The sequence below is a fragment of the Pochonia chlamydosporia genome, chromosome 2, assembly GCF_001653235.2.
Source record: "Pochonia chlamydosporia 170 chromosome 2, whole genome shotgun sequence".
In the NCBI taxonomy this organism is placed as follows: domain Eukaryota; kingdom Fungi; phylum Ascomycota; class Sordariomycetes; order Hypocreales; family Clavicipitaceae; genus Pochonia; species Pochonia chlamydosporia.
In genome coordinates, this window is record NC_035791.1 from 2219817 (window position 1) to 2244047 (window position 24231).

At 49.7% G+C, this 24231-nt stretch overlaps 8 protein-coding genes across 8 annotated transcripts; 3 read left to right on the top strand and 5 right to left on the bottom strand.

Moving 5' to 3' along the window:
• Positions 1 to 506: 506 nt before the first annotated feature.
• Positions 507 to 2990, bottom strand: VFPPC_02793 (catalase B precursor; the record flags this gene model as incomplete). The annotated part of the gene is made up of 6 exons (XM_018282383.1): positions 507 to 1354; positions 1424 to 1631; positions 1705 to 2067; positions 2147 to 2387; positions 2445 to 2647; positions 2712 to 2990. 6 exons carry the CDS (start codon positions 2988 to 2990, stop codon positions 507 to 509), a joined length of 2142 nt encoding a protein of 713 aa, XP_018146839.1.
• A 4277-nt stretch (positions 2991 to 7267) lies between these two features.
• Positions 7268 to 7813, bottom strand: VFPPC_02795 (hypothetical protein; the record flags this gene model as incomplete). Its single annotated transcript, XM_018282385.2, has 1 exon — positions 7268 to 7813. One exon carries the CDS (start codon positions 7811 to 7813, stop codon positions 7268 to 7270), a length of 546 nt encoding a protein of 181 aa, XP_018146841.2.
• Positions 7814 to 8977: 1164 nt separating this feature from the next.
• Positions 8978 to 9945, top strand: VFPPC_02796 (protein kinase-like domain; the record flags this gene model as incomplete). Its single annotated transcript, XM_018282386.1, has 2 exons — positions 8978 to 9488; positions 9569 to 9945. The coding sequence occupies 2 exons, from the start codon at positions 8978 to 8980 to the stop codon at positions 9943 to 9945; spliced, it is 888 nt and encodes a 295-aa protein (XP_018146842.1).
• A 1212-nt stretch (positions 9946 to 11157) lies between these two features.
• On the bottom strand, positions 11158 to 13179 carry VFPPC_13336 (heterokaryon incompatibility; the record flags this gene model as incomplete). The annotated part of the gene is made up of 1 exon (XM_018291113.1): positions 11158 to 13179. One exon carries the CDS (start codon positions 13177 to 13179, stop codon positions 11158 to 11160), a length of 2022 nt encoding a protein of 673 aa, XP_018146843.1.
• Positions 13180 to 14610: 1431 nt separating this feature from the next.
• On the top strand, positions 14611 to 16013 carry VFPPC_02797 (nucleoside transporter; the record flags this gene model as incomplete). Its single annotated transcript, XM_018282387.1, has 2 exons — positions 14611 to 14786; positions 14837 to 16013. 2 exons carry the CDS (start codon positions 14611 to 14613, stop codon positions 16011 to 16013), a joined length of 1353 nt encoding a protein of 450 aa, XP_018146844.1.
• Positions 16014 to 16429: 416 nt separating this feature from the next.
• On the bottom strand, positions 16430 to 18040 carry VFPPC_13337 (inositol-pentakisphosphate 2-kinase; the record flags this gene model as incomplete). Its single annotated transcript, XM_018291114.1, has 3 exons — positions 16430 to 17256; positions 17324 to 17596; positions 17656 to 18040. The coding sequence occupies 3 exons, from the start codon at positions 18038 to 18040 to the stop codon at positions 16430 to 16432; spliced, it is 1485 nt and encodes a 494-aa protein (XP_018146845.1).
• A 2256-nt stretch (positions 18041 to 20296) lies between these two features.
• On the bottom strand, positions 20297 to 20599 carry VFPPC_02798 (hypothetical protein; the record flags this gene model as incomplete). Its single annotated transcript, XM_018282388.1, has 1 exon — positions 20297 to 20599. One exon carries the CDS (start codon positions 20597 to 20599, stop codon positions 20297 to 20299), a length of 303 nt encoding a protein of 100 aa, XP_018146846.1.
• Positions 20600 to 21513: 914 nt separating this feature from the next.
• VFPPC_02799 (mitochondrial distribution and morphology protein 34) lies at positions 21514 to 23727 on the top strand (the record flags this gene model as incomplete). Its single annotated transcript, XM_018282389.1, has 2 exons — positions 21514 to 21780; positions 22339 to 23727. 2 exons carry the CDS (start codon positions 21514 to 21516, stop codon positions 23725 to 23727), a joined length of 1656 nt encoding a protein of 551 aa, XP_018146847.1.
• Between the last annotated feature and the right edge of the window lie 504 nt (positions 23728 to 24231).

The window sequence follows — 24231 nt, forward strand, 5'->3', positions numbered from 1 at the left end:
GATTTGACCGGAAGATAGCCATGACTTACATGGGGTATTCATGGTAGAAGCCCTCATTGGCGTTGGAGGTACCACCACGGGTAAAGTAGAAGGTAGCGGAGGCATTGTCTGACATGGCACATTGAGACGTATCTATAATCTAAGAGGTCACCTAGTCGTAGGATCGTTTCTTGATGCTCGAAAGTTTTTACATCCATATCTTGCCAATCACTCCATTGATCAAGCCTCCCTCAAGCTGTAACAACCTCACAACAACCTCCGTAGTGTCATGATCTGATGTTCACATGATGAGTGTCCATTGGTACAGCTACGGTTAAACATGTATAGAGTCTAGCAGACATAGCACATCAATTAAGACTGTCACCACGAAACGAGTCTGCCCAAAAGTTATATTAGAGACCGATCCCGCTAATTCTAGACAGGTTCGTGGCTAGAAACACCTATAGTAGGCTAATATGAACAATGAAAAATATTCCACGCTTCAAACCCACACCCAGTCCTCCCACTTATTTCTCATCCTGCGCAAACCGATCCGTGAACTTGAACGTAGCAAGACCCTTCTTGAAACCCTTCACAATATCTCCAGTATTCTTCTCCACATACACGCCCGGACCCTCAGAAACAAGCGTATTCTTGATGATGTTCTTGGCGTTGCCCAAGAATCCAATCGGCTTACCCCAGTTATACCCATCCACCACAATCTGGGTAGGTCGTCCGGGTGGATAAAGCGTAGACTTCTTCTTGTTGTTGAAGAGGTTCTCCGCACCATCAGCTACGATAATGCCATCGAAGCCAACGGCCTCAGCAGCAGAGTAAGTCTGATCGATGCCGCTGGCGAGAGTCTCACCAACAACAATGACGGTCACGTTGCTGGATTTGAACTCGTCCTGGAGGGACTTGGCTTGTGTAAGAGAGCTGGAGGACTTGGTGGAGGTCAAGACACCGATGCGGAGGGTGGCGATGCTGGGCAGTTCCTGGCCAAAGATGGAGAGCCCCTTGGTCTTGTTGTTGTGGTAGTACTTGTCGTTGGGGGCGGGGGCGTCCAAGCCCAGAGCTCTGCCGACACGGATGGCGATGTCGTTGCTGATCTTGTTGAGCTGGTTGAGAACATTCTTCTGGATCACTTGTGAGAGGTGGCTGGTCTCGAAGCGGATAGCATCGATGAGAAACTGTTGCTCGATGGGGGTGATGGAGTTGTAGAACAGACGAGGTTGGCTCCAGTGGTCGAGGAAGGTCGAGCTTCGGCGTCTCTCGAGGGCACCGGAAGCCTTGCGATTAGGAGCGGTGAAGAAACCCTTGCCTTGAGTTTGGTTCGCTTGTTTGGGGAATCCCTTGTTGAGAGTGTTTGGAGAATCTATTCCCGTGTCAGTAAGTAGTCCATATTTCCACATTCAATGATCTTGTAAAGGAGTGTTCAGCTTACAAGGTGCAGTGTTCTTATGGATCAAGTTCTGTCCAGCACCATCGCGGTTGTTATTGTGGATGGGAACAACAGGTCTGTTGATGGGAAGCTGTTCAAAGTTGGGACCACCGTGGCGGTTAAGCTGGGTATCAAGGTAGGAGAAAATGCGGCCCTGCAGCAGAGGGTCATCGGTGAAGTCGACGCCTCTCACAATGTGGCCCGGTTGGAACTAGGTATGGTCAGTATTTCAAGTGTTTACGAGTGTTTACGGAACAAAGATCTAGTTTGCTCTCGCAACTCACCATGATTTGTTCGGTTTCCGCAAAGTAGTTTACAGGATTGGTGTCCAGTCTTAGCACACCAAGAGGACGAAGGGGAGCATATTCCTCAGGGATAATCTTGGTAGGATCAAGGACATCAAAGCCAAATGCAAGAGCCTGATTCTCATCGAAAATCTGCACATTGAGTTCCCACTCAGGGTAATTGCCAGACTCAATAGCATCCCAGAGGTCCTGTCTGTGATAGTCGGCATTCTTGCCAGCAATGTGCTGTGCTTCATCCCAGACCAGACTGGCCTTGCCCTGCTTGGTCTTCCAATGCCATTTTACGAGTTTAGTGTCTCCCTTTTCGTTTACGAGTCGGAAAGTGTGGACGCCGTGGCCGTCCTGGAATCGGTGTTAGCTTTAATACTTGCCTTGCAGCCAATGAGTGCCACCTCAGGAAATGTTGTGATTTTGTACATACCATGTGACGGAAACTTCTGGGGATTCCGTATCCTGCCATGGCCCAGAACAAGGTGTGAAGGGTTGAGGTCTCCTGGGAGAAGAAGTCCCATGCCTCGTCGTGTGCAGTTGCGCCTTGTGGAATCTCATTATCGGATCGAGGCTTCACAGAGTGAATGAGATCAGGGAATTGAATAGCGTCTTGGATGAAGAACACTGGAATGTTGTTGCCAACGATGTCGAAGTTACCCTCATCAGTGTACCTATTTTCTGATGGTTAGTTCGCATTGCTTGAAAGCTGCTGCGTAAGACGAGCTCACAGTCTGGTGGCAAATCCGTGCACATCTCTAGCAGTATCGGCACTACCACGAGACCCAGCAACGGTAGAAAAGCGAACAAATACCGGCGTCTGCTTGCCCTTCTTCCCCAAGAAGGATGCGGCAGTGATGTTGCTAAAGTCATCGTAGCTGGTAAAGATGCCATGAGCACCAGCGCCACGAGCATGAACCGCACGTTCAGGAACCTGCAGTTAAGAATTCGGTAAGCTATCATGTACATCAATTCAAAGCTCAGGGCAAGTTCCTTACTCTCTCGTGGTCAAAGTGGGTTATCTTTTGGCGGAATATGAAGTCCTCCAGCAAAGTAGGACCACGCTCTCCAGCCTTCAAGCTATTCTGGTCCTCAATTGGACCACCCACATCAGATGTGAGATACCCTTGACTGTCATCAACCTCATAGTTCTTCAAGTGAGACGCGGGACGACCCTCAGTCCTTGCTGCAAGCCCTCCAAGGTCAGCGTAGGGGCATTGTGCTGCCACCAAACCGGACAGCGCCGCAGAAATAGCCACCAGGCCAGTTCGTACCATGTTGATGTGATGATGAAATACTTGAACGCGACACACCGAACATCAAGGACTCGAACTTGAGCTTCTGCCCAACATCACATGGGCGGTGGCCTCCTCTACTTATACCTGAACGACTGGCGTCCATGTCTCTTTTCCAGGAACTCGTCACTCTGCATGATGTGAAATGGCGATGTAACTTTGTGGTTCATCTTCAATGCGTCTGGTGCTTTAGGTTTCTGTCTAACCAGGACACGGCTTGCTGCTAAGAGACACTGGGGTGCTTATGATGTGGAACCAACAACTTTGTGTGACGTTTATTTCGTGGTACCGAGTAATCAAACTGTTGAGAGACTTTTTTATTTTTTTGATCCTTGCTGCGTGACATTGAATGCGTCTAAGCGCCGACATTGCAAATCAAGAATGCTCGTATGGAGCACAGGCAAGCTACTCACATCTTGGCTGCTCTTGGCTATTACATGGGTACTTCAGACTGACCGTCGGGGCAACTCAACCGGCCTTGGATGAGGCACTACTTACGGAGTACTGCCTTGGACTTGTTTGGGTCGTTGGTCCTTTGAGGAGAATTGGACCTGCAGCGGATGAAATCCCGAATTACTGCAAGGAAATTCCACCTATCTCAGTCAACATCTTGCGAGAGAGCCCTGACCGCCCGATGACCACGGAGCCAACGGCTCTCGTTCCGGGGCAAGGCGCATTGGTCTGCACAAGGAAGCCTAGGTCTCCTGTAGAAGGTACAGAAGCGAATTACTGGGTTGATGGGCAGAGTCGAAAAGTCCCGGACCATCCCCTGTCGCTTGAGAAAGGAACAGACGGCATCAGTAATGCCCGAGAACCAATTGGTCATGGCATGTGTCTACTGCAGACCGGACGAACGCACAAACAGGAAAGAGAGTCGCATAAAGTTGTAAAATAGTAACTCCGTGCCAATAATCTCCGCATTTTTGTTTGCCAGCCTGCAATATCGCCAGGACAAGGCCATGGCGTTGGTGTCTGTTGGCTTGAATCTCCAGAGTTTAGATTCACACTTAGCAATAAAGGAGAGACAAGCCATCTCTTCGTCCAAAAAACCGTGTCTCGCGTTCATGTCCTCTACTCCAGTCTCAAAGACAATTAAGCCCTTGCATACTCCATAGTTCTGGACCCATTTGGGGGCTGATAATCTACCACCTCGACGGGGGTCCAGATATCCGAGACCTGATGAAAAAGAACAGCCCAGAGCTCGATCGATACAAGGTAAACAATATCATCTCGGCCCATAAAACCAATGCAGTGATTCCAATAACAGCCCCAGCACGTTTTGTGCACTCAATCTTGTACAAGAGCAAGGCCCCAAAACGGTGAAGCAACTGGATTAACCACAATCGATTCACACTGCTTCGTGTTACGCCCGGTCAGCACATCTTTTCCGGGGCCCTAACCAATCGTCTTCTTGCCAATTACGCCAGGTCCAGGATCGAGACCACCAAGACAAGCCCCAACATCTGCAGGTGAGACTTCGCGGAAGAGCTAGCCAGCGGATCCGCCCGAAAGCCACCATGCAAAAGAGAGCTCAGGGCATAAGTGCCGGATGAAGCTTTGGCCAGAAGAGAGATCAAATGGATGTTTGTAAACATGATGCCAAGAGTGGCTATTTCCACCAATATGCGGGTTTGGCTTGGCTTCCCTCCGAGAATAGCCTTTTCATCCCCTGATAATCACGCCAGACGATCGAGTTGCCCGACTTAGGCGCCGTCGATTGCTGCGGGGTTTTTCTTGGCTTGCAGTTTATCACACGTCTTTCTCTTCACGGGCCTGTTTGAGTGATGATGCCTTGATGTTTGGGATTGCTAAATATAAGTTTGTTCACAAGGGACGACTACAAAACTACCAACTCAAAGTCGATGTGTCAATAATGCATGACCCTGTGGTCTTGGCAAATACGAACAAGATACCCGGCGCGGGGATAGAAGCGTGTATGGACAAAGTTTTCATGTGCCACAGCGTTCTTTTGCATTGAAACAGCGTCTTTTCTTCGTCATGTTCGATAATGGTGCCAGTGTGGGAGCTCCCCCAGAAATGCCACATTCCTCCAAAGTTGTCCAAAGAGTCACCGAGTCGGGGTCGGGCGAATTCATCGTCCTAGGCTCAGCATCTCCGGCTTCCAAACTCAGTCCTAGGTCACCGGATATTTTCTGATCGATTAGCAAGCAATTTAGAATCGGGTCCAGTCTTAGCCTACGCTGGAATGTTGCGCAGATTCCAAATCAGCTGACGCATGGTTGGCGCGTCGCAGAAGCCCTCGTGGGTTGCTCGCACGATGTAACCCTCAGTCTGAAGTTGTTGGTCCAGGGTTTTGCAAACCAATCGTGTCCGAGCCTGCGTGTACGAAGTAAGTCTTCAAGAGTTCAGCGTCATCGGCACTTGATATGCTTTGGTAGGTTGGCAACGGCGCAGCTTCGTTCCTCTTGTATGACCTTCCTCTCTAACCCTCGTTATGATGCCGAGAATGTCACTGCATGTCACTGAATAGCATTACAATTGGAAGAAGGCAATCAATTGAATACAGTCGTATTTTTCGTCCTTCCCTTTCTTTAGATGGTCAATTTAATCTATCAATTGCATTGATCACTGCCGAGTATCCACAGGTATCCCACGATCTCGGTTACCGGTCGAGTTTATGGGCCTTTATGTAGGAGTCAAATCTACCAGCACTTGCATCTTGCGGGTATCTGGGCATTTGTTATTGCAGATGTATTATGATTGTGTGGCACTCTCGGCTTCGAAGGGAAGCTTGGAACAAGATCAAAGATAACTCAGGGCCAGCATGTGTCCACGCCCACAAAGTGCATTATTGACCCGATAAGGCGAAACTGTTTGTAGGTCTTCCCTTTTTATGAATGGATGGAATAGACCTGGCGGCGCCACAATACATCAAATGCAGCCATTCTGTATAAATCAGGTCCCAAGTAAACAGTGACAACTGACAATGCCCATGCAATGACCCCGAGTGCTTAATATCACAGGGTAGAGGTTCTCAGAATTTCAGCACCAGATAGATGGCTTTCGTAATTGCTGGTGGTTTCATCGTAATCCTCTGGCATAAACGTTCTCACCGTAATGCTTAGCTTCAAGAGGCGACCAGTAGTGTATTCTGCATTACAAATACAACGTAGAAGGCGGTTCAGGCAAGTACGCCTCGTTAGGCAGGAAGACGAGATCGACGTCCCCCATAAATGGAACTAATGTCCTACAGCGTCGTGTAGGCCTGCAAGCCAAGAGTTATGAGCCTATAAATGAAGTGCTTGGTCATAGAAGATGCAATAGTGGAGGTGGCGACAGAAAGGCATGACAAAGATCCCACAGCAGGTTGAGCAGGCCGGAAGCCATATGGTGTCGTCGTAGTGGCCATGTGTGTTTTGCGCGAGGAATAAATGATTACATGCAAGACCAAAGTGAGAAAGTTCGTGAAGAAGTAAAACAAAGAAATGGAGGATTTAACTAGCCACCGGACTCCGCATTCGCCAAAGGGGATCTATGTTAAGTCATCGGAGCCCATCCGCGGCACTAAATGATGAATAACAACCTGCCTTTGGTGGCGATGGCAGAATTGGGACCGTGCAGAGCTAATGCACCAGATCACCAACAAAGACACGAGTGTCGGGGAGAGACTTTGCGGAAAATGTCGTTATGGGATTAGGCTTAATGGTAAACTATCGGGAACCGTGCCGTGTACCTTCGGTATACTAGTAGTGTCCAAGAGAACCCTTGGATGTTAAAACATAGAGATACCTAAGATAAATACAAGGCCTTAGATACACAGCCTTAAAATAGAGGAGGTTGATATTTCACTCTACAAGCGACCTTTAACGATATTTTAAGGGGAAAGGGGGGTGGGTGATGTATACTATGCACTTGGCTTTTGGTCTAAGGTGTTGCCAGAAGGCTATGTATCGTATTGCCACATCAATGAAAGGATCAAAGGAGATGATACTTAAGATGGACGAAACGTATTAGCTACCCTCTACACTATCCCGCGGGGTTTCGATCCCGAAATTTGGAGAGAATCCATTGACACACTGGTTGAGTGTCTATTCTGTGTCTGAAGCCACGGGCTATATGCCGCTCCAACATGCTCGCTCTACTTGTGACAAATAGCAATTTTCGGACTGTTGATATCACCAAGTACACTGTGAAAACAGGTGTCAGTAAAGTTAAGGTATTCCAGGTCATAACACCTAAGGCCGGCTGCCTGTTGCTTCCAGCAAGGGTCGTCGGCCGGTGACACCAGCTATACGTACCTAGTTCAGTTGGCAGTGGTTCGAGTTGTCGCATTGTGCGAATGCATCACTGAACTGATATTCGAGGCAATTCGCATCTCGGCATGGCACCCAGGTAACAGTATGCTGATATGGGTCACAAGCCTTCTCGCAGTGCTGGCCAGGGGGTTCCAATGAGCTATTAGCAGGATCGGCGCCGCCGATAGGGCTACAGACCCAGTCACATTGCTGGCAATCCATGTTGGTGACTGCAAACCACTGCTTTACCCACAAACGTTCCGTTATTGGCGGGTGGTAATCCACAGTGTAGGTATCTCCAGTCGTGATGCTTTCACTGAACGTGTAGCTAGCCTGGAAAGCATAGGCGGCATCCTTAGCTACATTAAAAGTCACACTTAGGCCTTCCGTGACAGACCACCCAATGGTTCTAGTATCTACATGTGATAAATGGCACACATTGCTGTCGACACATCTGTAGACAGACCCAGTGCCGTACCACCAATAGTCCCATCGAGTTGCTCGGCTCTTACATTCGTAGATGTGAGCAGTGGCAGTTCCGGCTGCCATAACCACCCCGAAGAAGAACTTTATCGGATACATACCGTGGTGAAGCACAAGCTATTCTTTTATATTTCAGAAGAATTTCGTTGGTACTGTTGGCGCAGTAAGATCACGCGACACGATAATACTCGGTCAAACGGATAGCAACCAGGGTAATAAGAGAGAAAGAGTAAAATAAGTTCACTAGAGCTGAGCTAGCTTTGGAATCTAGGTATGAGGGTAAGCAGAATAAATAATTGCAACGGATTAAAATCTCTATGAAGGAAGCCGTGTACTACTTATAGTTTACAAAAAAAAAAGCCTGTAAAACACTTGAGTTTGTACTAGTTGTATCAATTGACAACGTGCCTGATTTTGATTTTGGATGCCATCACCGGCCCATACCTGCCTACATGCCTGTGTTGGTCTTCTCGCCATGCAAAGCACCTGTCAAGTATTGGTTGCGCCAGTCCAGTTTTGGAAGGTTTGTAACGGCCACGGCCGCTAATCTCGGTTTGCTCCAAGCGGTAAGGCTGAGCTAGGCTACAATGGAAGGTGGCGTCTGCGCAAGCGAAGGGACTTTGTGAGAATGGCAGGAGGGCACGGCACGCGGGTAAAAGATAACGCCAACTTCTCGCTTCAAGGCTGCCTACCTAGAATACGCATTTGTGCAGGGAAACATGGAGGGTGACGTTAAATATCTGACATAGTCTCTTCTTTTAGCATTCAACGTAAAGGCTCGACTGGATTCTCCTCGTATCTTCTGAGCTAGCCGTAAAAACCAGCACAGTAATACATTGGTCAGATCATTTGCCCTTCGTCTAACCAACTTAGTACCTATAAATAGCGTTGTTCCTGGCTAGCATTATGGTGCCCTCGTCTTCCAGAACTAGTAGATAGAATGGACAACATTGAAAAGTTGTGGCGCCGTTAGGCCCACTGCAAAGTGAGCCGATATGTAGATTGATATTACGCACCCTTGCCCACCAGACGGTGGAAAGAACATGAGCTTTACGCCTCGTACTGTACTTGTTTAGGATATTATCCGGCAAAGTCAAGGTAGAATTGACACATCACCTCTCAAAACACTAGATTCTCATCATATATCTAGTTAATTATATCCCAGTTTAATCTTTCTCTTTTTTCTTTCAAGTTACTTTTTGTGGAAAAAAGGTTCTCTACCTAACCAATATGGCCCCATTACGCAGCCTGCTTCTCGGTGGCACTGTTTGGTGCCTTCTCGCCTCCCGCGCCATCTCAGCCAGTACAAATCAAACCTCATCGGCTGGATGTCATGCCTCCGACAAAGACTTTGGGCCGCCCTTCAATACTACCGGCACAGCCTCATTTAACCTTGGTAGTGTTGGCTACAAGAACACAAAGCCGTGGTACCTAACTATTGGCCTCAAGGACAGACGGGATCTCAATGCTTCTTATACAGGCACGCAAACAGTGAACAGCTATGTCAGCCTGCCCGATGATTTCATCAACAGGGCGGATGGAAACTACACCCAAATGTGTGCTTATCGCCTTGTGGAGCAGAATTCAACTGCAGCAGAAGGCAACGGCTCATGCATGGGTGTGCTAAGCGACGCATGCACCAAGTACATTCAAACCTTTCAAGAATCCACGTCTTTCTCAGACGGTAAATGCCCTGAATTCTCCCCTGGGAAAGGTTGTGGCGACAGCATTTTTCAGCTGGGTAAGTTATTCCTCTTACACAACAGGTTTAGCGTTTGAGATGTTGCCGTTGGGCCGCTAATGTGATGCCTTCTTTGTTAGCCATTCCAACAAACTTTACGAGCACCAATTGCTCAACAAGTGGGCTCCCCGGGGTAGCCGAGATACCTCAAAATTACACCACTCGAGGCCTATTCGGAATTGCGTGGTCTATTGGAGACAAGGAGATCAACTCGTTTGATGCTTACGACCTACACGTGCGTCAGCCAAACCCTATTCTCCTCGTCTTCGGCTACAACCAGGGTTATAGCCAGGATAACAACCATGAAACCATTTATGTTGCCAAATTATTCTGTGTTGCGCCGGATCATGTTGCCGCAGGAAGTCGTGACCCAAAATCTTCCGCAATTGAGCTGCGAGTCAACAAGGCCATGGTGCTGGCAATGGCGGCCATGAGCTTTGTTATGTGCATTCTCTAGTTAAATAATGGGAATTGATACCCATAAGTACTTCCCAGCAAAGGCGGTGTAGCTGGCTGCCTTAACAGCTCTCTATAATACAAATCTTTATCGCTGGATAGGTCCACAAAATCTTCCATAGGTCGCCTGCTTTCGCCGGCGCGTCATCCTGCTCGTTTCAGTTGAAAATGTGATTCTTCAAGTGTACTTAGTCATTGATTAAGATATCTAGAGAGATCAGGTAGACCTCTTTATAGGCAAAAGCAAGCTACCTGCAGCTTGCTTTTGTTGCGTTATAACACTACTGATACATTGTGATGTTTGATCCCTTGATAATTGCTTTTGGTAGCTTCAGCCTCTGTCTAGTAGCTTCAAGTGCTGTATCAGAGCTGCTAACGTTATCCCCGTTGACACTTACATACATGTAGATTGTCCCTGCCTGCGTAGGCAGCCATGCCATCTCGTCACCTGCCGTCCAGAAACAACTGTTTCCTGCAATTTTGGTGTGTCCGGGTATCCAGCGGCAGTGTTGCATTCAATATTCAATACTCAATATGGCCTTGTATTGAAAAGACTCAATATGAGGAAGTCCCATGTTGAATAGGTATTTACTATAAAGGTAAAAGTATTTTACGTGCTTTTAGTCTCTATATTACTTCTAGATAGCTTAAAGAAAAGCTTTAGAATTATTATAAGTAGAATTTATTTAGCTAAAACTCTATCTATATAGCTATCTCTTAAAGGTATAAAGTGTAATAGCTTTACTGCTACTAGCTATAACTAATGTAATTTTTAAAAAAAAAAAAAAAAAAAAAAAGCAGAATCTAACTAGTAGATTTGCCGGCGATTTATCTGCTTTTAATGGCTTTATAAAAAGCCTTAATTTAGCTTTATAGCAGCATTACAAAGGTTAGGTGTTGCAATAAGGGTGCATTGTGCGGTTTGTGTAAGATGCGAGGTTAGCGGACTTTGCAGTCACTTATCTAATGTCCCACCGTACGGGCCCGTTACTCCTTTGGGACGAATTCAACACGGCAGCTCGGCAGTAATAGCGAATGCGTTTCATACAACCCGTGTACCTACAAAATACACTTCAATTGTAATTTAGATATAATCCCCATACGACATATAGATACAAGATATATAGAGTAAGCACAAAGACTCGCCCGCCACACAAACCAAAAGTATCGCCAAACCACGCTCAAAATCACACAGATCTCAACCATTGCCCCCCTAACCAAGATATATATCCACCTCATCCTTTGCCTCCGCATCCCACGCCCTCTGCAAGATATGTCCTATGCCCCGTCTATATGCCACCCCTGATATTCTCTCAATCCATAAGACATTGACAAAATGCACCACACCATCATCATCCATGTTCTCAGAAAACCTATCCATCGGAAATACATACGATCCCTTGCGCTCCATGGCCGTCGAAATGGCTATAAACTCCAGCTTCTCGTCCCCGTCGTAATTGGACGTCTGTATGCCCAGCCACTGGTCCTGAGACCTCAATTCGCCAATCCACTTGTTTGACCGACTCCAGATGTTGCCCACTGCCACCGGTGGATTCGGCAAGTCCTTGGGCACCATTGATATTGCGTAGTCTACATCGAAAAAGCCGGTCGTTGTACGGAACGCCAGCAGCGGGAGAGGATGAGTTAATTCCGTAGGCTGGGACTCGTATGTGTCGTCGGGAGGGTCTTCCACGGGGACAGGATACTTGAACAGTGTGAAGTCGTCGCTGTCGTGTTTGAAGTGATTGCCGGACTTGACCCATCCGGGAGGCAGAGCTTGGCTGGAGTTCTTACGAGAGCGCAGTTCCCGCATTTGTAGGCCCGTGTTCTTGATGGGTACGGTATTGGCTCTGTCGGAGAGACTCCAGGTCACGGTTGGCTTGATGCGAAAAGGGTGCGTCGGTTTAAACCTCTTGGACTCTTGGCCACGTTTTACTGATTGAGTTTCCTCGACATAGTCTGCGCCGGCTCTCCAAAGGGTAAGGTCAACCGGTATTCCATCAAACCACCAGCCCATCCAGGACCAGGACGGAAGAAAAGGCGGCCGAGACATGGCCCTTCTTCGAATAGTTGCCTGTGGTCTCCAGAGCAGGGCGAGATCGATGAACATGAGGGGCATGCCGTATACGAAACCCCCGTGAAAGATGCGAGACATGACATGGGTGATGCCGGCAAAAGCATTGAGCGTATCGTCCACAATGGTGACCCTCCTGGCGCTATAGTCCATGGCCAGGCGTGCATATTCGTCCACATCGGGCCACTCTGCATGCTGGAAACCAAATGCCGCTTCTGATATCCGATTCGTACAAGTAGGCTTCTTCCCACGAAGAATCTTCATCATGCTCGTGGTGCTTCCCTGCCACAAATCGCAGTGGCACTCCCAGGTGATGGTGTCCTCGAATAAAAAGATGGCGCGTCTCGAATACACCAGCTCCTGCAAGGTCCATCCTCTGGTGTTCCACCTTGACGATAATAGTAGCTCATTGTGTTCTTGGTTGCTCTTGTTGGCAGTGCGCGTAGGTCGTCGCGGATCCAGGGGAAGGAGACCAGTATGAACGTCCCCGAAGGCTGAAATAATGGTCAAATAAGCATTCGAAAAGACATAGGCCATGTGCTCGATATGGTCGGCCTTGTCTTTTTCGTCATCCTGGACTATGCACATGCGATCCACCCACAGATGACGCACCCCGAGCTTCTTGGTCAGCCATATGGCATCGAGTATAGTTCGCGGAACGTCGTCGTCCGGCAGACCAAGTTGATAGGCGTCAACATTGGTCGTCAAGAGCTGCGCAACGCCGTTGGGACCGCCTCGTCGCGGGTTGGTCACTCCCCAGACATAACTGAGTGCCGCGTACCTGTCCGTGGGCTTTGAGCGGACCAAGCAGCGGTCAACGCAGTCGATGAGGTAAACCGGGCGCCAGGTCGGAATGTCGTCGGGCGTAGTTCCGCTGCAGTGATTGCCATGCTCGGCATTGCAGGTATCAAGCCATTCTCGAATGCGCGGGATGGGCGACTGTTTGGATGCCGATGATGATGCCGATGTCGATGCGCGACGCTGTACGGCAGCCGAAGTTTCCTTGCGGGCCTGGTTGAATGTGCCCAGCAGGCGGTCTGTGATGCTCAGTCGTTTACTCTGCGACGGGTCGCGATCTCGTTCGCGATCTCTATCCCTCTCACGATCTCGGTCTCTATCTCGTGCCCGGTCTCGCTGCGGGGAGTGCGCCGGCTCAGGCATGACAGGTGAGCTTGGAAGTTGCGCGAGATTATAAACAAGTCATGAGAGACCGACAACGAATAGTGATATGTCGAGGCGTTGGTCGCATGGTTAGTTGGGATAGTGGTGGCGGGCTGGTCTGAGCAACGACGTCGTGCCAGACTATACGGAGTAGACTATGTCCAGCTAGCTAGCTCCATGTCTTGAGACGAAACTCGTCAACATTGATGAATGTGGGCACTGCCTCTGGAGCTGCGTCATGAGCTTCAGCTTGTTTCTGAGCAACAGGCTACCAGAGCTGGAGCCCAAAACAATGCCATTCGAGCAACCCAACTTTGGTCTAGTGGATACAGGGCCAACACAACCCAGCGGCATGGATGGAGTCTGGTCTGGTCACTCGCACGAGTCCAGATTCAGGCTGATGAGACAGTCGAATGTGGCAAATGGATGATGGCTCTGCTTAGATCCCGTCAACACGAACCAGGGTCTTGTGCGACGGGCTTCTGATTGGCTCGTTGCGTTTGAGGACGGAGGATGAAGTCGATGAGGAACCACCGCAGCTAGTGATGGCGTTGCTCTGTTTTGCCGACCAGTTTGAGTGATGGTTGAAACAATGTCTGTTTAGATTCGTGTATCTGGTCGTGAACGATACCTTTGGCGCCGGCACCGTGACAGACTTGACGGGTTAATCGCATCCGTAGCACCTGCCGCCCCTGTATCCCACCAACCTTGGCCCACGAGCTGCAAACTCGATGCAGGCAGGCATTTGTTTCCTTCACAAAGGTACCAGGCTGAACGATGTTCAACCCGCACGGTCAGTGTAAATATAAGATATTTCCACGACCTTGCTTCCCATTTTTCCTTTTTTACCCCCTGATATTGGAGATAATCTTGCAGAATAGTAGGCAGGTGGATAACACAACTCACATTCTCAGTTCAATACATATATGTAGGGTAGCTCACATTCAACCCAACACCACAAACCCTCACATCGAAACCATCAGTCAAAAGGTACACATCACTTGCCTCTAGAATATAACCTGTCAGATGTATCACTCGCGTAACTTACCGAAATTTACCATCAAATACGCAAGTACAACCCAATCCTGTAGCTCTCTCCAACACCAGCACGCATGCCTTAGCCCAATCCAGCAAGTGGAGCCAAAACCACCAACTCCCAATGGTGCCTGGCACCACTGTCACAGCTGCAACCACCTGACATCACCTCAGTCTGCACTCGTGGACGAATCTACTCCTCCAGACCTCCTCCAGACCTCCGCCAACTCCCTACCCATCCACGTGCAGCTCCCGGCTCACCAACAGCTATGCACATAACCCGAATGGCTTCATCCTAGCAACCAAATACCGGGAAGTCCAGAGCCCATCTGTCCGTATACACACGCATCCCGGTACCCCGGCATCAAACCAACGACCGGACATAAAGTCGCACAAATGGACCGATCAAGGCCATTTGGCCGCTCCCAAGCAGAGGAGTACGAGCCCTTAAATACAGACGACGCGGCCCTCGAATCCTCCGTCATACAGGATGATGACGGCCATGAAATCCCATTCTCATGGATAGAGTACAGCATATTCGCCGTCCTCGGCGTAGCCATGCTATGGGCCTGGTAAGAACACCCCGTCTCCCATATCCATCCTATCTAACAATCATCGCCAGGAACATGTTCCTCGCCGCAGCCCCCTACTTCTCCGCCCGCTTCGCCGCCACGCCCTCCATCAAAAATACCTTCCAGTCCGCCATCCTCACCGTCTCAACAATCACCAACCTCTCCGTGCTCATCGTCCTCAGCAACATCCAATACTCAGCCTCGTACCCCTTCCGCATCAACCTCGCCCTCATAATCAACAGCATCGTCTTCACGCTCCTCACATGCTCCACGACGCTCTTCCTCAACGCCACACCCACAGCATACTTCACCTTCCTCCTCATAATGGTGGGCTTCTCCTCCTGGGCAACGGGGCTTATTCAAAACGGAGCATTCGCTTTCGCAGCTAGCTTCGGAAGACCAGAGTACATGCAGGCCCTCATGGCAGGCCAAGGCATATCGGGAGTGCTCCCTGCCGTAGCGCAAGTCACTTCCGTGCTGTTATTTCCACCAAACGAGAAATCAAGGGACATCGAGGAACCGGCAGGCGAAACATCCGCATTCTTCTACTTTCTCGCCGCGGTGGTGATATCCGTCGTTGCTCTTATCACCTTGATCCCTCTCGTCAGACGGCATAATCGCCGTGTAGAAAACAGAATGGTAGAACACATGGCCGAGTCGATGAACAGCATCGAGGAGGCGGAGCGGGCGGCTAGAAAGGTTACATCACTGTGGACTTTGTTCCGCAAGTTGCGCTGGCTGGCAGTCGGCGTGGCCGTGACCTTTGCTGTGACCATGTTCTTCCCCGTATTTACCGCCAAGATCCACTCGGTTCAGGAAGATGCGGGGGCTATCTTTCGGCCGACGGCGTTCATTCCTCTTGGGTTCGTGTTTTGGAACTTGGGCGATCTGGGGGGACGCATTGCGACCATGCTGCCTTTCACGTTGAAAGACAGGCCGTTTGTGCTATTTCTGTGCTCGGTTGCACGAGTTGCCTTGCTGCCGTTGTATCTTTTGTGTAACATTGATGGGCGGGGAGCCGTGGTGTCAAGTGACTTCTTCTATTTGTTTGTTGTGCAGATGATTTTTGGCCTCACCAATGGTTGGTTGGGCTCCAGCTTCATGATGGCTTCTGGAGAGTGGGTTGACGAGGGCGAACGGGAAGCGACAGGTGGATTTATGGGCTTGTGTCTGGTTGTAGGTCTCACGGCTGGTAGTCTGCTCAGTTTCACCATTTCGGACATATAGACGGCGGTTTGCATACAAGTTGGTCACGGGCTACGGCGTTTGGTTGGTAATGAAATATATTGCAACAGCATATATGTATAAAATATTAATGAATCAAAACAACCGGAGCTGAAAATCCAGGTCATATCATGGTCCCGTGCTCCATTCCATGCAGCCATGCAGCCCATGTAGCCCATGTCACAATGCCAATGTCCCCATCGCCATCAAAAAGGCGCTGTGCTGTATCCCAACGCCATGCTATGTCTCGTAAGAGCTATACGATTTTGATGCTACTCAACGCCTGATCCATGATAGATTGCCATCCATGATGAAGACCAGCTATTTCCGCGTACGCCCAAATAATGTAGATCTTGTGAGGAAACGGACAAGTAATGTCCCTGAGATATTAAAAAAAAAATCAAAAAAATCTCCAATCTTTAAAGTCCCATCTTTTGTCGTCCAGATTTGGTGAAATCTGGTGCGTCCCTCTTGTGAGGTTCCAAAATTCTTTTTAGCACCGCAGTATTCGTCTGATATCTATGGAACTTGGTGCCTTCCGGGATATGTGGGGGATTTGGGTGCTGCTGACGGTTGTATTCTGCAGCATCCTTTGAATCTCGAATTTCGATTATGCCAAGATCCTTTTTCGATGTCGTCGGAACATGCTCCAGAAGACAGAGCGTCGGTGGTCGGTAGTAGACGCCATCGCAAAGGATCCATTCGGCTGTGTAAAATCCCATCTCTATAAGCTCTTCCTCCACACTTCTCCATCTCTCAAATTTGATTTGCGGGTCCTTCCAATCGAAGTCACCAAATCTAAGCCGCACAGACTGTGTGCATCTGTCTATCTGCGCGAAACATGTGCAGTCCCGAAGGGTCATTGCCAGGGGGAAGAATGGTTTCGACGGGTCAGCGTACAACGGCCCAATTTTATCGTGGATGTCTTGTTGTTCCTTCAAATCGCGAATAGCGGGATGAGTGGCGATGCTTCCTAGAGCCTCAAGGTAAAGCTCACTGTTACCCTGGCCAGCAAGATGCGGGGCCATCCTGAAAGGGGAGCAGACTTGCCAGGGGCGGCGGTCCGGACTGACGAGAGCCAAAGGACAAGGCTTCTGTTCTGGTCGCGCTTTGCTTCTCGAGAGGTCTTTGACGAGGTTTCGCAGCTCCATGGCGCATTGCCGGCACCTAATGGCATCCTTTGGTGCACTAGGAGACTGAGACAACCACTTGGGCTTGAATTCGACGAGTACACAAGTGTCTGGATCTTTGGATTTGGTCAGTGGGAGAAAATTCAACATGAAGCGAGTGTGGTGTGAAGGTTGAAATCTTACCTTGCGGTCTCATATCCTCCACCAGAAATCCCCAGTCAGTCTCGCCAACATAGCTGCCCTTGAATTTGTCCTTGCGGGTGTGATTTATATCTCGAAGAAGATTGTTGAGCTCTTGGACGATGCCCGTTTTGTGAAGAACAACTAGCTCCTGATTTACTACATGATCGCCCAGAATAGGTTTGATGGCTGTTTGAAGGAATTTCTGTTGCAAAAGATAGTTGTACGTTGGGGTAGCCCCGAGCGATGGGACTTTGGCAACCCTCAAAAGAAATCCTGCCACTGTTTTAGCTGCCTGATCAGCCAAGTGAGGTGTTCGAGACGTTAAATCTTACCTTTGAAGTCACGTCCGGCACGGTCGCCGCGGGGGACCTTTATCTCAAACACGGCGTTGGCTGAGCCCTCTCCCACCAGCTTAATAGGTTTCGTACCAGGGGGGAGACGCTTGAGACAGTGATGATGCTGTCCCGAGCAGTTCATGGAACACAGTTCGCTGCCGAGGACCTTGAGAGTGACCATATTCTGAGGAGTTAACCACGCTTCATCGTCCTCGCTTTGGGAGTCATGTTCATCTATAACTTCAGTGACAGAGCCCTGGTTGGAAATGGAAGCTTGGGTGAGATCAGATGAGTCGTCATCGAAGCAAGGCTCAGCGAAGTCGCCTTGATTGGAAGCAGATTCTTCGCTGCTGGGCTGGGGTGGCACAAGATGCAAGGCCATGATTGGAGGCCCCGACCCTGCAGGTTGCTGCAAGGCACTGCAACAATTGCGAGGGGTGCAACTGCAGGGCAGGGCTGGTTCGACGGAGGGCGCTGGGTGGAGGAACAAAGAGGCAAGTTGACGGGGGGGGCGTTGAGAGCTGCTCAAGGGCCATACAAACAGGGCATGGGGCAGACCGTTTTGCGAGGCCTCATGACTGGAGTTGACGGCTGAGATGCGATCTCGACATTGCACTTTTGGTGGAGTAGTGTCGAGTAGGAGTGGATGAAAGGTTAACCTTTGTTACTGCGTCTGGTGGACAAGAGTTATGAGGGTCGACAAGCCACGAGAAAGTGGCTACGCCAATCATGGCGAGGGGTCTAGTTTTGGCCTGGTTGGTTCCATCTTTCCATCTCGTCAAGTCGAGTCGAGTTGGGGCGAGGCATGTCTGGTCTGGTGGTCTTTTCCTGGCAGGCGCACCACGGGCGCTCCTTCCTCGCCGGCTGAAATATCTGGTAACAGACCTAGAAGAACCTTGACCAGACATTGAATTTGCCCTGGCTTGCCTCGCCCTACCTTCTCTTGACCTGAACTTGAACATCAAATCCAACAATACCAATCGAGTTGCTGCACCACACATATATGTACACGGATTCGCATGCCAATTGCCAAAAGCAACCAGACTTGTAAGCGGTCTGGCAGTTGTGCTCTTGTGGGGAGACAAAGGCGGTGGTTGTTCCACAAGCACCTGGTTGCACGGTGTCTATCTAGGTCATCTCCCGAGCCAATCTAACTTTGATATAAGAACACTGCAAGCTCATTAAAGAACCATGTACATGGTTCGCTCGAGTACTTCGTATCGAGGACCTGGTTTTTGCTTCCGTGCGACAAGAATGGCAAGGGAGCCTACAATCGGACGGACAAATTCGGGCACATACATGGCAATACAAGACAAAAACCCATCAACCAGCAGAAAGGGTCTTCTGGCCGACGTTGTACAGCTTCCCTTCGAACAGTCCTGAGTTACACCATATCACATATATTAATCGATCTCGATGCCGCAACGTCGATGCAACCTGCCGTGGCCATACGACAAGGGGTGACTACGCAATATGAAAGGTTACCAACGGAGAATTCACTGCATATTTAAATATTCAGCTCATTTATATAAACATGAGGCCTTTATTTTATCCCTCGGGTTTCCCAATCTGCATGCAACCCGGCGGAGCCTGCTCCGGGAGATTGCTTCTTTGGGCGGCATCCTTTTGTTGTCCAAAGATGCAGCATCATTGGCAGACCCTCTGAGGTAAATGTTCCCGGGCTAGAAGTCACTTGACGTTTTATTTTTGGGATTTAATCTCCCGTCTGTCATCGCCAGGAGGGGAACTGGTTGGTAGGTCAGACCAAATGGTTGCCCGAGCAGAGGGAGACGGCACGCTTACATTCCGTTGGCAATAGACGGACTCCGCTGGCCTGGTCTAGGCCGCGATGATGTTGGTCTTGTTACTGCTCGGTGATGTCACACAATGGCAGCCACTGGGTTCAGGGCGGCTTGTCACCGGCACACGTGCGATTGGTGCATTCATAGCAGCATTGATGTCAAGGTCGAAAGCTGGTTGTCCAGTGGTTGCAATGTTCACGACCAAGACCCCCAAAGCGGGTCATTGAAGCATGGAAGCTGGCTTGAGGAGGGAGTGAAGGGTTTGAATGGTTCTACGCCACAGGTCGGTGTCCTGCGAGAAACAACAAGACAGCATGCGGCGAATTACTCCGTGCATATCTTTGCAATGATTGGAGTTGTTTTGAAGCTGTCGTGCGAAAACAACACGGACGCATGCTTGGTAACCAAAGAGTCGACGTCTTGTCCAACATGTCTAATATGTTGTCCCCCGGCTGCGTCAATGTTCTCACACACAGAGAGCACGGTCAACTCTCAAAGGCATTGGACGTACTCGGCTATTCCGTGCGGGGAGGCTCGGCGACAATGCAGGCGTGTCTTGCGTGATGAGCGGATCAGCTTCTGAGGTCATGCAGAAATGGAGAAAACGGAGGGGGAGAGTGGTTCCACGATAGCATGCGTCACGCGAGCATACACCAGACGCACTCGACGCGACACCACCATCAGATGATGAGGGTGGCCGAGGCAGCGCCAGAACGAGGGGTTGTCTGTTTATGGTTGGGTAAATGATGTAGTGGTTGCTGTTACAGCTTTGCATGTACCGTAAGTTACCAAGCCATCAAAACAAACATTGAAAACATACATATACAAACGTGCTCTTAGCGTGCAGCGTGACTGTGGTGATGGCACTTGGGGGGATACGAACTGGGTTTGGTGCCGTTGCAACACACAGAATTGCTCGAGGGAGCGAGCAAGTAAACACGGGCTGAAACTGTGCCTGTGTTCCGTGCCAAGAGAGAAAGAGGGCTGGGCGCTGAGTTCCAATACCTACCTAGTAGGTAGTGATGGATAGCAAGCAGTCTTCGACATGGCGTTTGCAAAGATGTTGGTTGACTTGACTGACTTACCCCGGCACAAGGCCGATCCCCTTCCCCAGACTTTTTTGTTCTTGGTCCATCCATAATGATGATATTAGATGACAGTTGGAATCTGTGAGGGAGGCTCTCGTGGAGCCGAGGGAAGGGTCTGGTTCTCGTCTGATATCGTATGGTGCCTCTTGCTGCTGGGAGTTGCTCCATTGGCAACTCGAGCTGTGGAACACACTTGACCAAAAAAAAAGGGTCAAATCTGGTCGCATGCCGCTGGCCATCATTGAAGACCAATCTACAGAGCACCAAGAGCACTCAATGGACAGGACATAATCCACAGCGACTACTCAGGGTAATTAGTGGGTAATTTGAGGTCACTTAGTGGGGTTACCCCAGCAAGCGGAGCGGTTGTGACCGGGAAGAACTGGAGAAGGGGCCTAAGAAGCCCAGAAGGGAACCACAAGGGAGCAGCCTTGACCTCAGGCAACACGGACATGAGCCAAGGCAAGAAATTTTTTTGAAGTTTTTTTCCCGCCCTGGTCACATTATGAGTGCGCACTTTCTCACCAGACACTCGGCCGTCGGCTCTCCCTTCAGCGACCACAGGCATGTGCTCCCACTGAACAGCCACTAAACAGCCACTGAATAGCCCCGTTGCCCCCCCCATAGCCGCCCCATACAACACCTGAACAACACTTGACCACACCACACATTCCCTTTCATTCATAGCGTCACAACCACCAAATCTCTCCTCGGCTCCTGGCTAGCCAAAGCTTCATTTGCTTTACTCTCCCATCCGACCACCGTCGACCCTTTTCGCCAAACCATCTGGCCTCCTCCTCTCCCATCAGGGTTTGGCAGAGCCAAATATCCTTCTCTCCGCACCTATCTCGTCGAGCTCGATATCTCTACACCATCGCGACCGTTGTGCGCCGCTCAACCCGGGCTACAAGCAGCCCGTCCTTTCTACTGCCGCATGACCGCGAGACTGCGATAGCCATTTCAACATGGCCTTCAATTTCAACTGGTCGCCGCTTACTGCGGACGCCGAATTCTACAGTCGAGCCCGTGATTTACTCACCAAAGCCCTGAACAAGTCGCCCAAGCCGCCTATTATCGTCGATGATATTCTCGTGAGCGAATTCAACCTGGGCACTGTGCCTCCCGACCTGGAGATCCTCGAGATTGGAGATCTTGCCGAAGACAGATTTCGAGGCATATTCAAAATGTGCTATTCGGGAGATGCCTTCTTGACATTGAAAACGCGAGTTCAAGTATGTTGAAGCTCCTTTTTTTTTTCTCTTTCAGTCTTCCAAGCTTTGCTGCTTGGTGACTCGATGTTGTTGCGATTTTTGCGACAGCTCCGACAATGCCCGACAACCTCCCGTTCGTCCACGCAACGCGATATCACGATGAAAGCGACCCAAAAACCCAAAATGTCTATTACTTGCGATTATTGCAATACCATAATTTTTGTGGTTACCGGTGTGAAACATTTTTGCACTTGGATTGTTTCGTTTGGCGTGAGCTCCTGATCTGCCAAAATTTTCCTATGGCACCAGACAAAGCTGTCTCAGCAATGCCCAGAGCTTCCTCACCATCAACACATCATGCTGTCCGTCGGTTTTCCTCACCATATGCACCGCATGAGCATCGTCGCCTGCCTTCAAGACGCGTTCGCGGTCGATCCCCCTTTTGAAATTAAACACTTGAAAACATTTATGCACTACACGCTTCGTTCAAGGGTGTCGCGTAATGCGACGAAATGACCAGCTTCCCCATGCAGGGGTGCAACCCTGTCATCAACTTTGCTAACAAGCTTCCAATTATAGGCCAATCCATTAAACACCTATCTCTACTCCAAACCGTCTTTTACCTCGCCTCAACCTCTCGCAGCTGCTTCCGGCCTGACTATTCCCCTCTCGATTACTTTGTCGGATATCAAACTCTCCGCTTTTATTATCCTGGTCTTTTCAAAGCAAAAGGGCCTGACGTTGGTGTTCCGCAATGACCCGCTCGAGTCCCTCAAGGTCTCATCGACCTTTGATTCGATACAGTTCGTTCGCGACTACTTGCAGCGCACCATTGAACAGCAACTCCGCAACCTGATGATGGATGAGCTTCCCGCCATTATTCATCGGCTGTCCCTTGAGCTGTGGTGTCCCGACCAGGCGAACAAGGGTACCGTGACACCAAAGGAAGAGGTTGATGAGAAGGGCGTCGATCCATTTGCCAGCCCACCACTGGATCCTGTCGATGCTAACGGCAATCTGCTGGATTACAGCACCGTTTCAGAACTCACTCTGAATGGTGGAGGTGAGATGCAATATTTGTTCTCGCAAAAGAACTTGCTTCGTTTGGCTGCATTGACAGATTCGCATCGAACCTTGTCTCTCTTCACTCCCGGTATCAAGGATGTTGTTTTCCGTGCCAGATCTGGGTTTGGGGACCGATCCGAAGCGGCCAGCCCTCCATTCGCCACCCCTAGCTTGACGAAGACGCTGTCTTTCCCAGCTGGAGGCAGCACAACTTATACATTCTCCGATTCTGGAAGCACAGCGCACGGATGTTTGCCATCCAGACCTTCTCTTGTTAGCCTGAACTCTGCTCCCAACGGAATGGCTCACGGCGCCGGACACCGATCAAGACCTGGCCGCAAGAAGAAGACTAGAGTCGTCAACCTTCGACGAGCCAAGTCAGAAGCTGGCTCCTCAGATGTCACGTCCGAAGATATTTCAGAGACTGCCTCGGTCGACATCCCCTCATCAGAGCCCGTCATGTCAACGTCTATTCCCGAAGAGGCTGTTCCAGAAGGAGCAAGTGTCGAGGAAGCATCCGCCGGCAAGGTCCGCTTCAGACCAGCCCACAAAGACCATGCGTTGCCCATTCGCCAGGCTCTCATGTCAGACATTTACAAGAAGAAACTTGAACAAATGGCCGCTGCTCGCGAAGACGCCAAAAAATCCGAGGCTCTCGCCAACACTTTCGACATGGTTGCTGAAAAGGCTCCCTTTGACAAGGATGGCAACCCTATTCGCGACCACCAAACTCAGGCAAGCAACTCTTCTGACACGTCATCCGTCATTCTCGAACAAGCATGGATCATGAAGATGGCCGGCGAAATCGCCCGACGTGTCTACGACGAGAAGAACCGCCAACACGGCATGTGGGAAGACGGCGAGAACGCCCCTCCTCCTGCCTACGAAGCGGCTACTCATTAAACTCAAACACCATTGTATTCCATGCACGAAGGAAGCCCTGTACATGACTGATTCACTCATTCAGACTAGCGTCTTTACTCTCATTCCTTTGATCATTCAGCATTCTATAATGTACAGGCGTTTGGGGAAGCATTTATTTTGTGTGTGTGTGGTTTTCTTTCTTTCAGAAACACCGTATTGTTAATGTGTACATATACCATGGCGTTTCTGAGCGATTACGACAATTTTTTGGTTTCGAAGAACAGCTACTTTTTGGATTCTGATACCCTTGGAGGACTGGGTCGAAAGATAGCTTGCGAGATGTATTTGTTACCTGTTTTTAACACTTTTCGATCACTTGGATCGGAAATTGTCGCGCGGTCCCAGGTGGATAGGCGGTTTGATGTATTTGTTTTTATTGTAACTTGGGACTGGGTCGGGTAACAAAAATGGGTTGGGTGGGAACGGAAGGAAGGGTATAGGAGTTGGTGTAGGAATTACAACGGAGGACACCCTGGTGGTGAT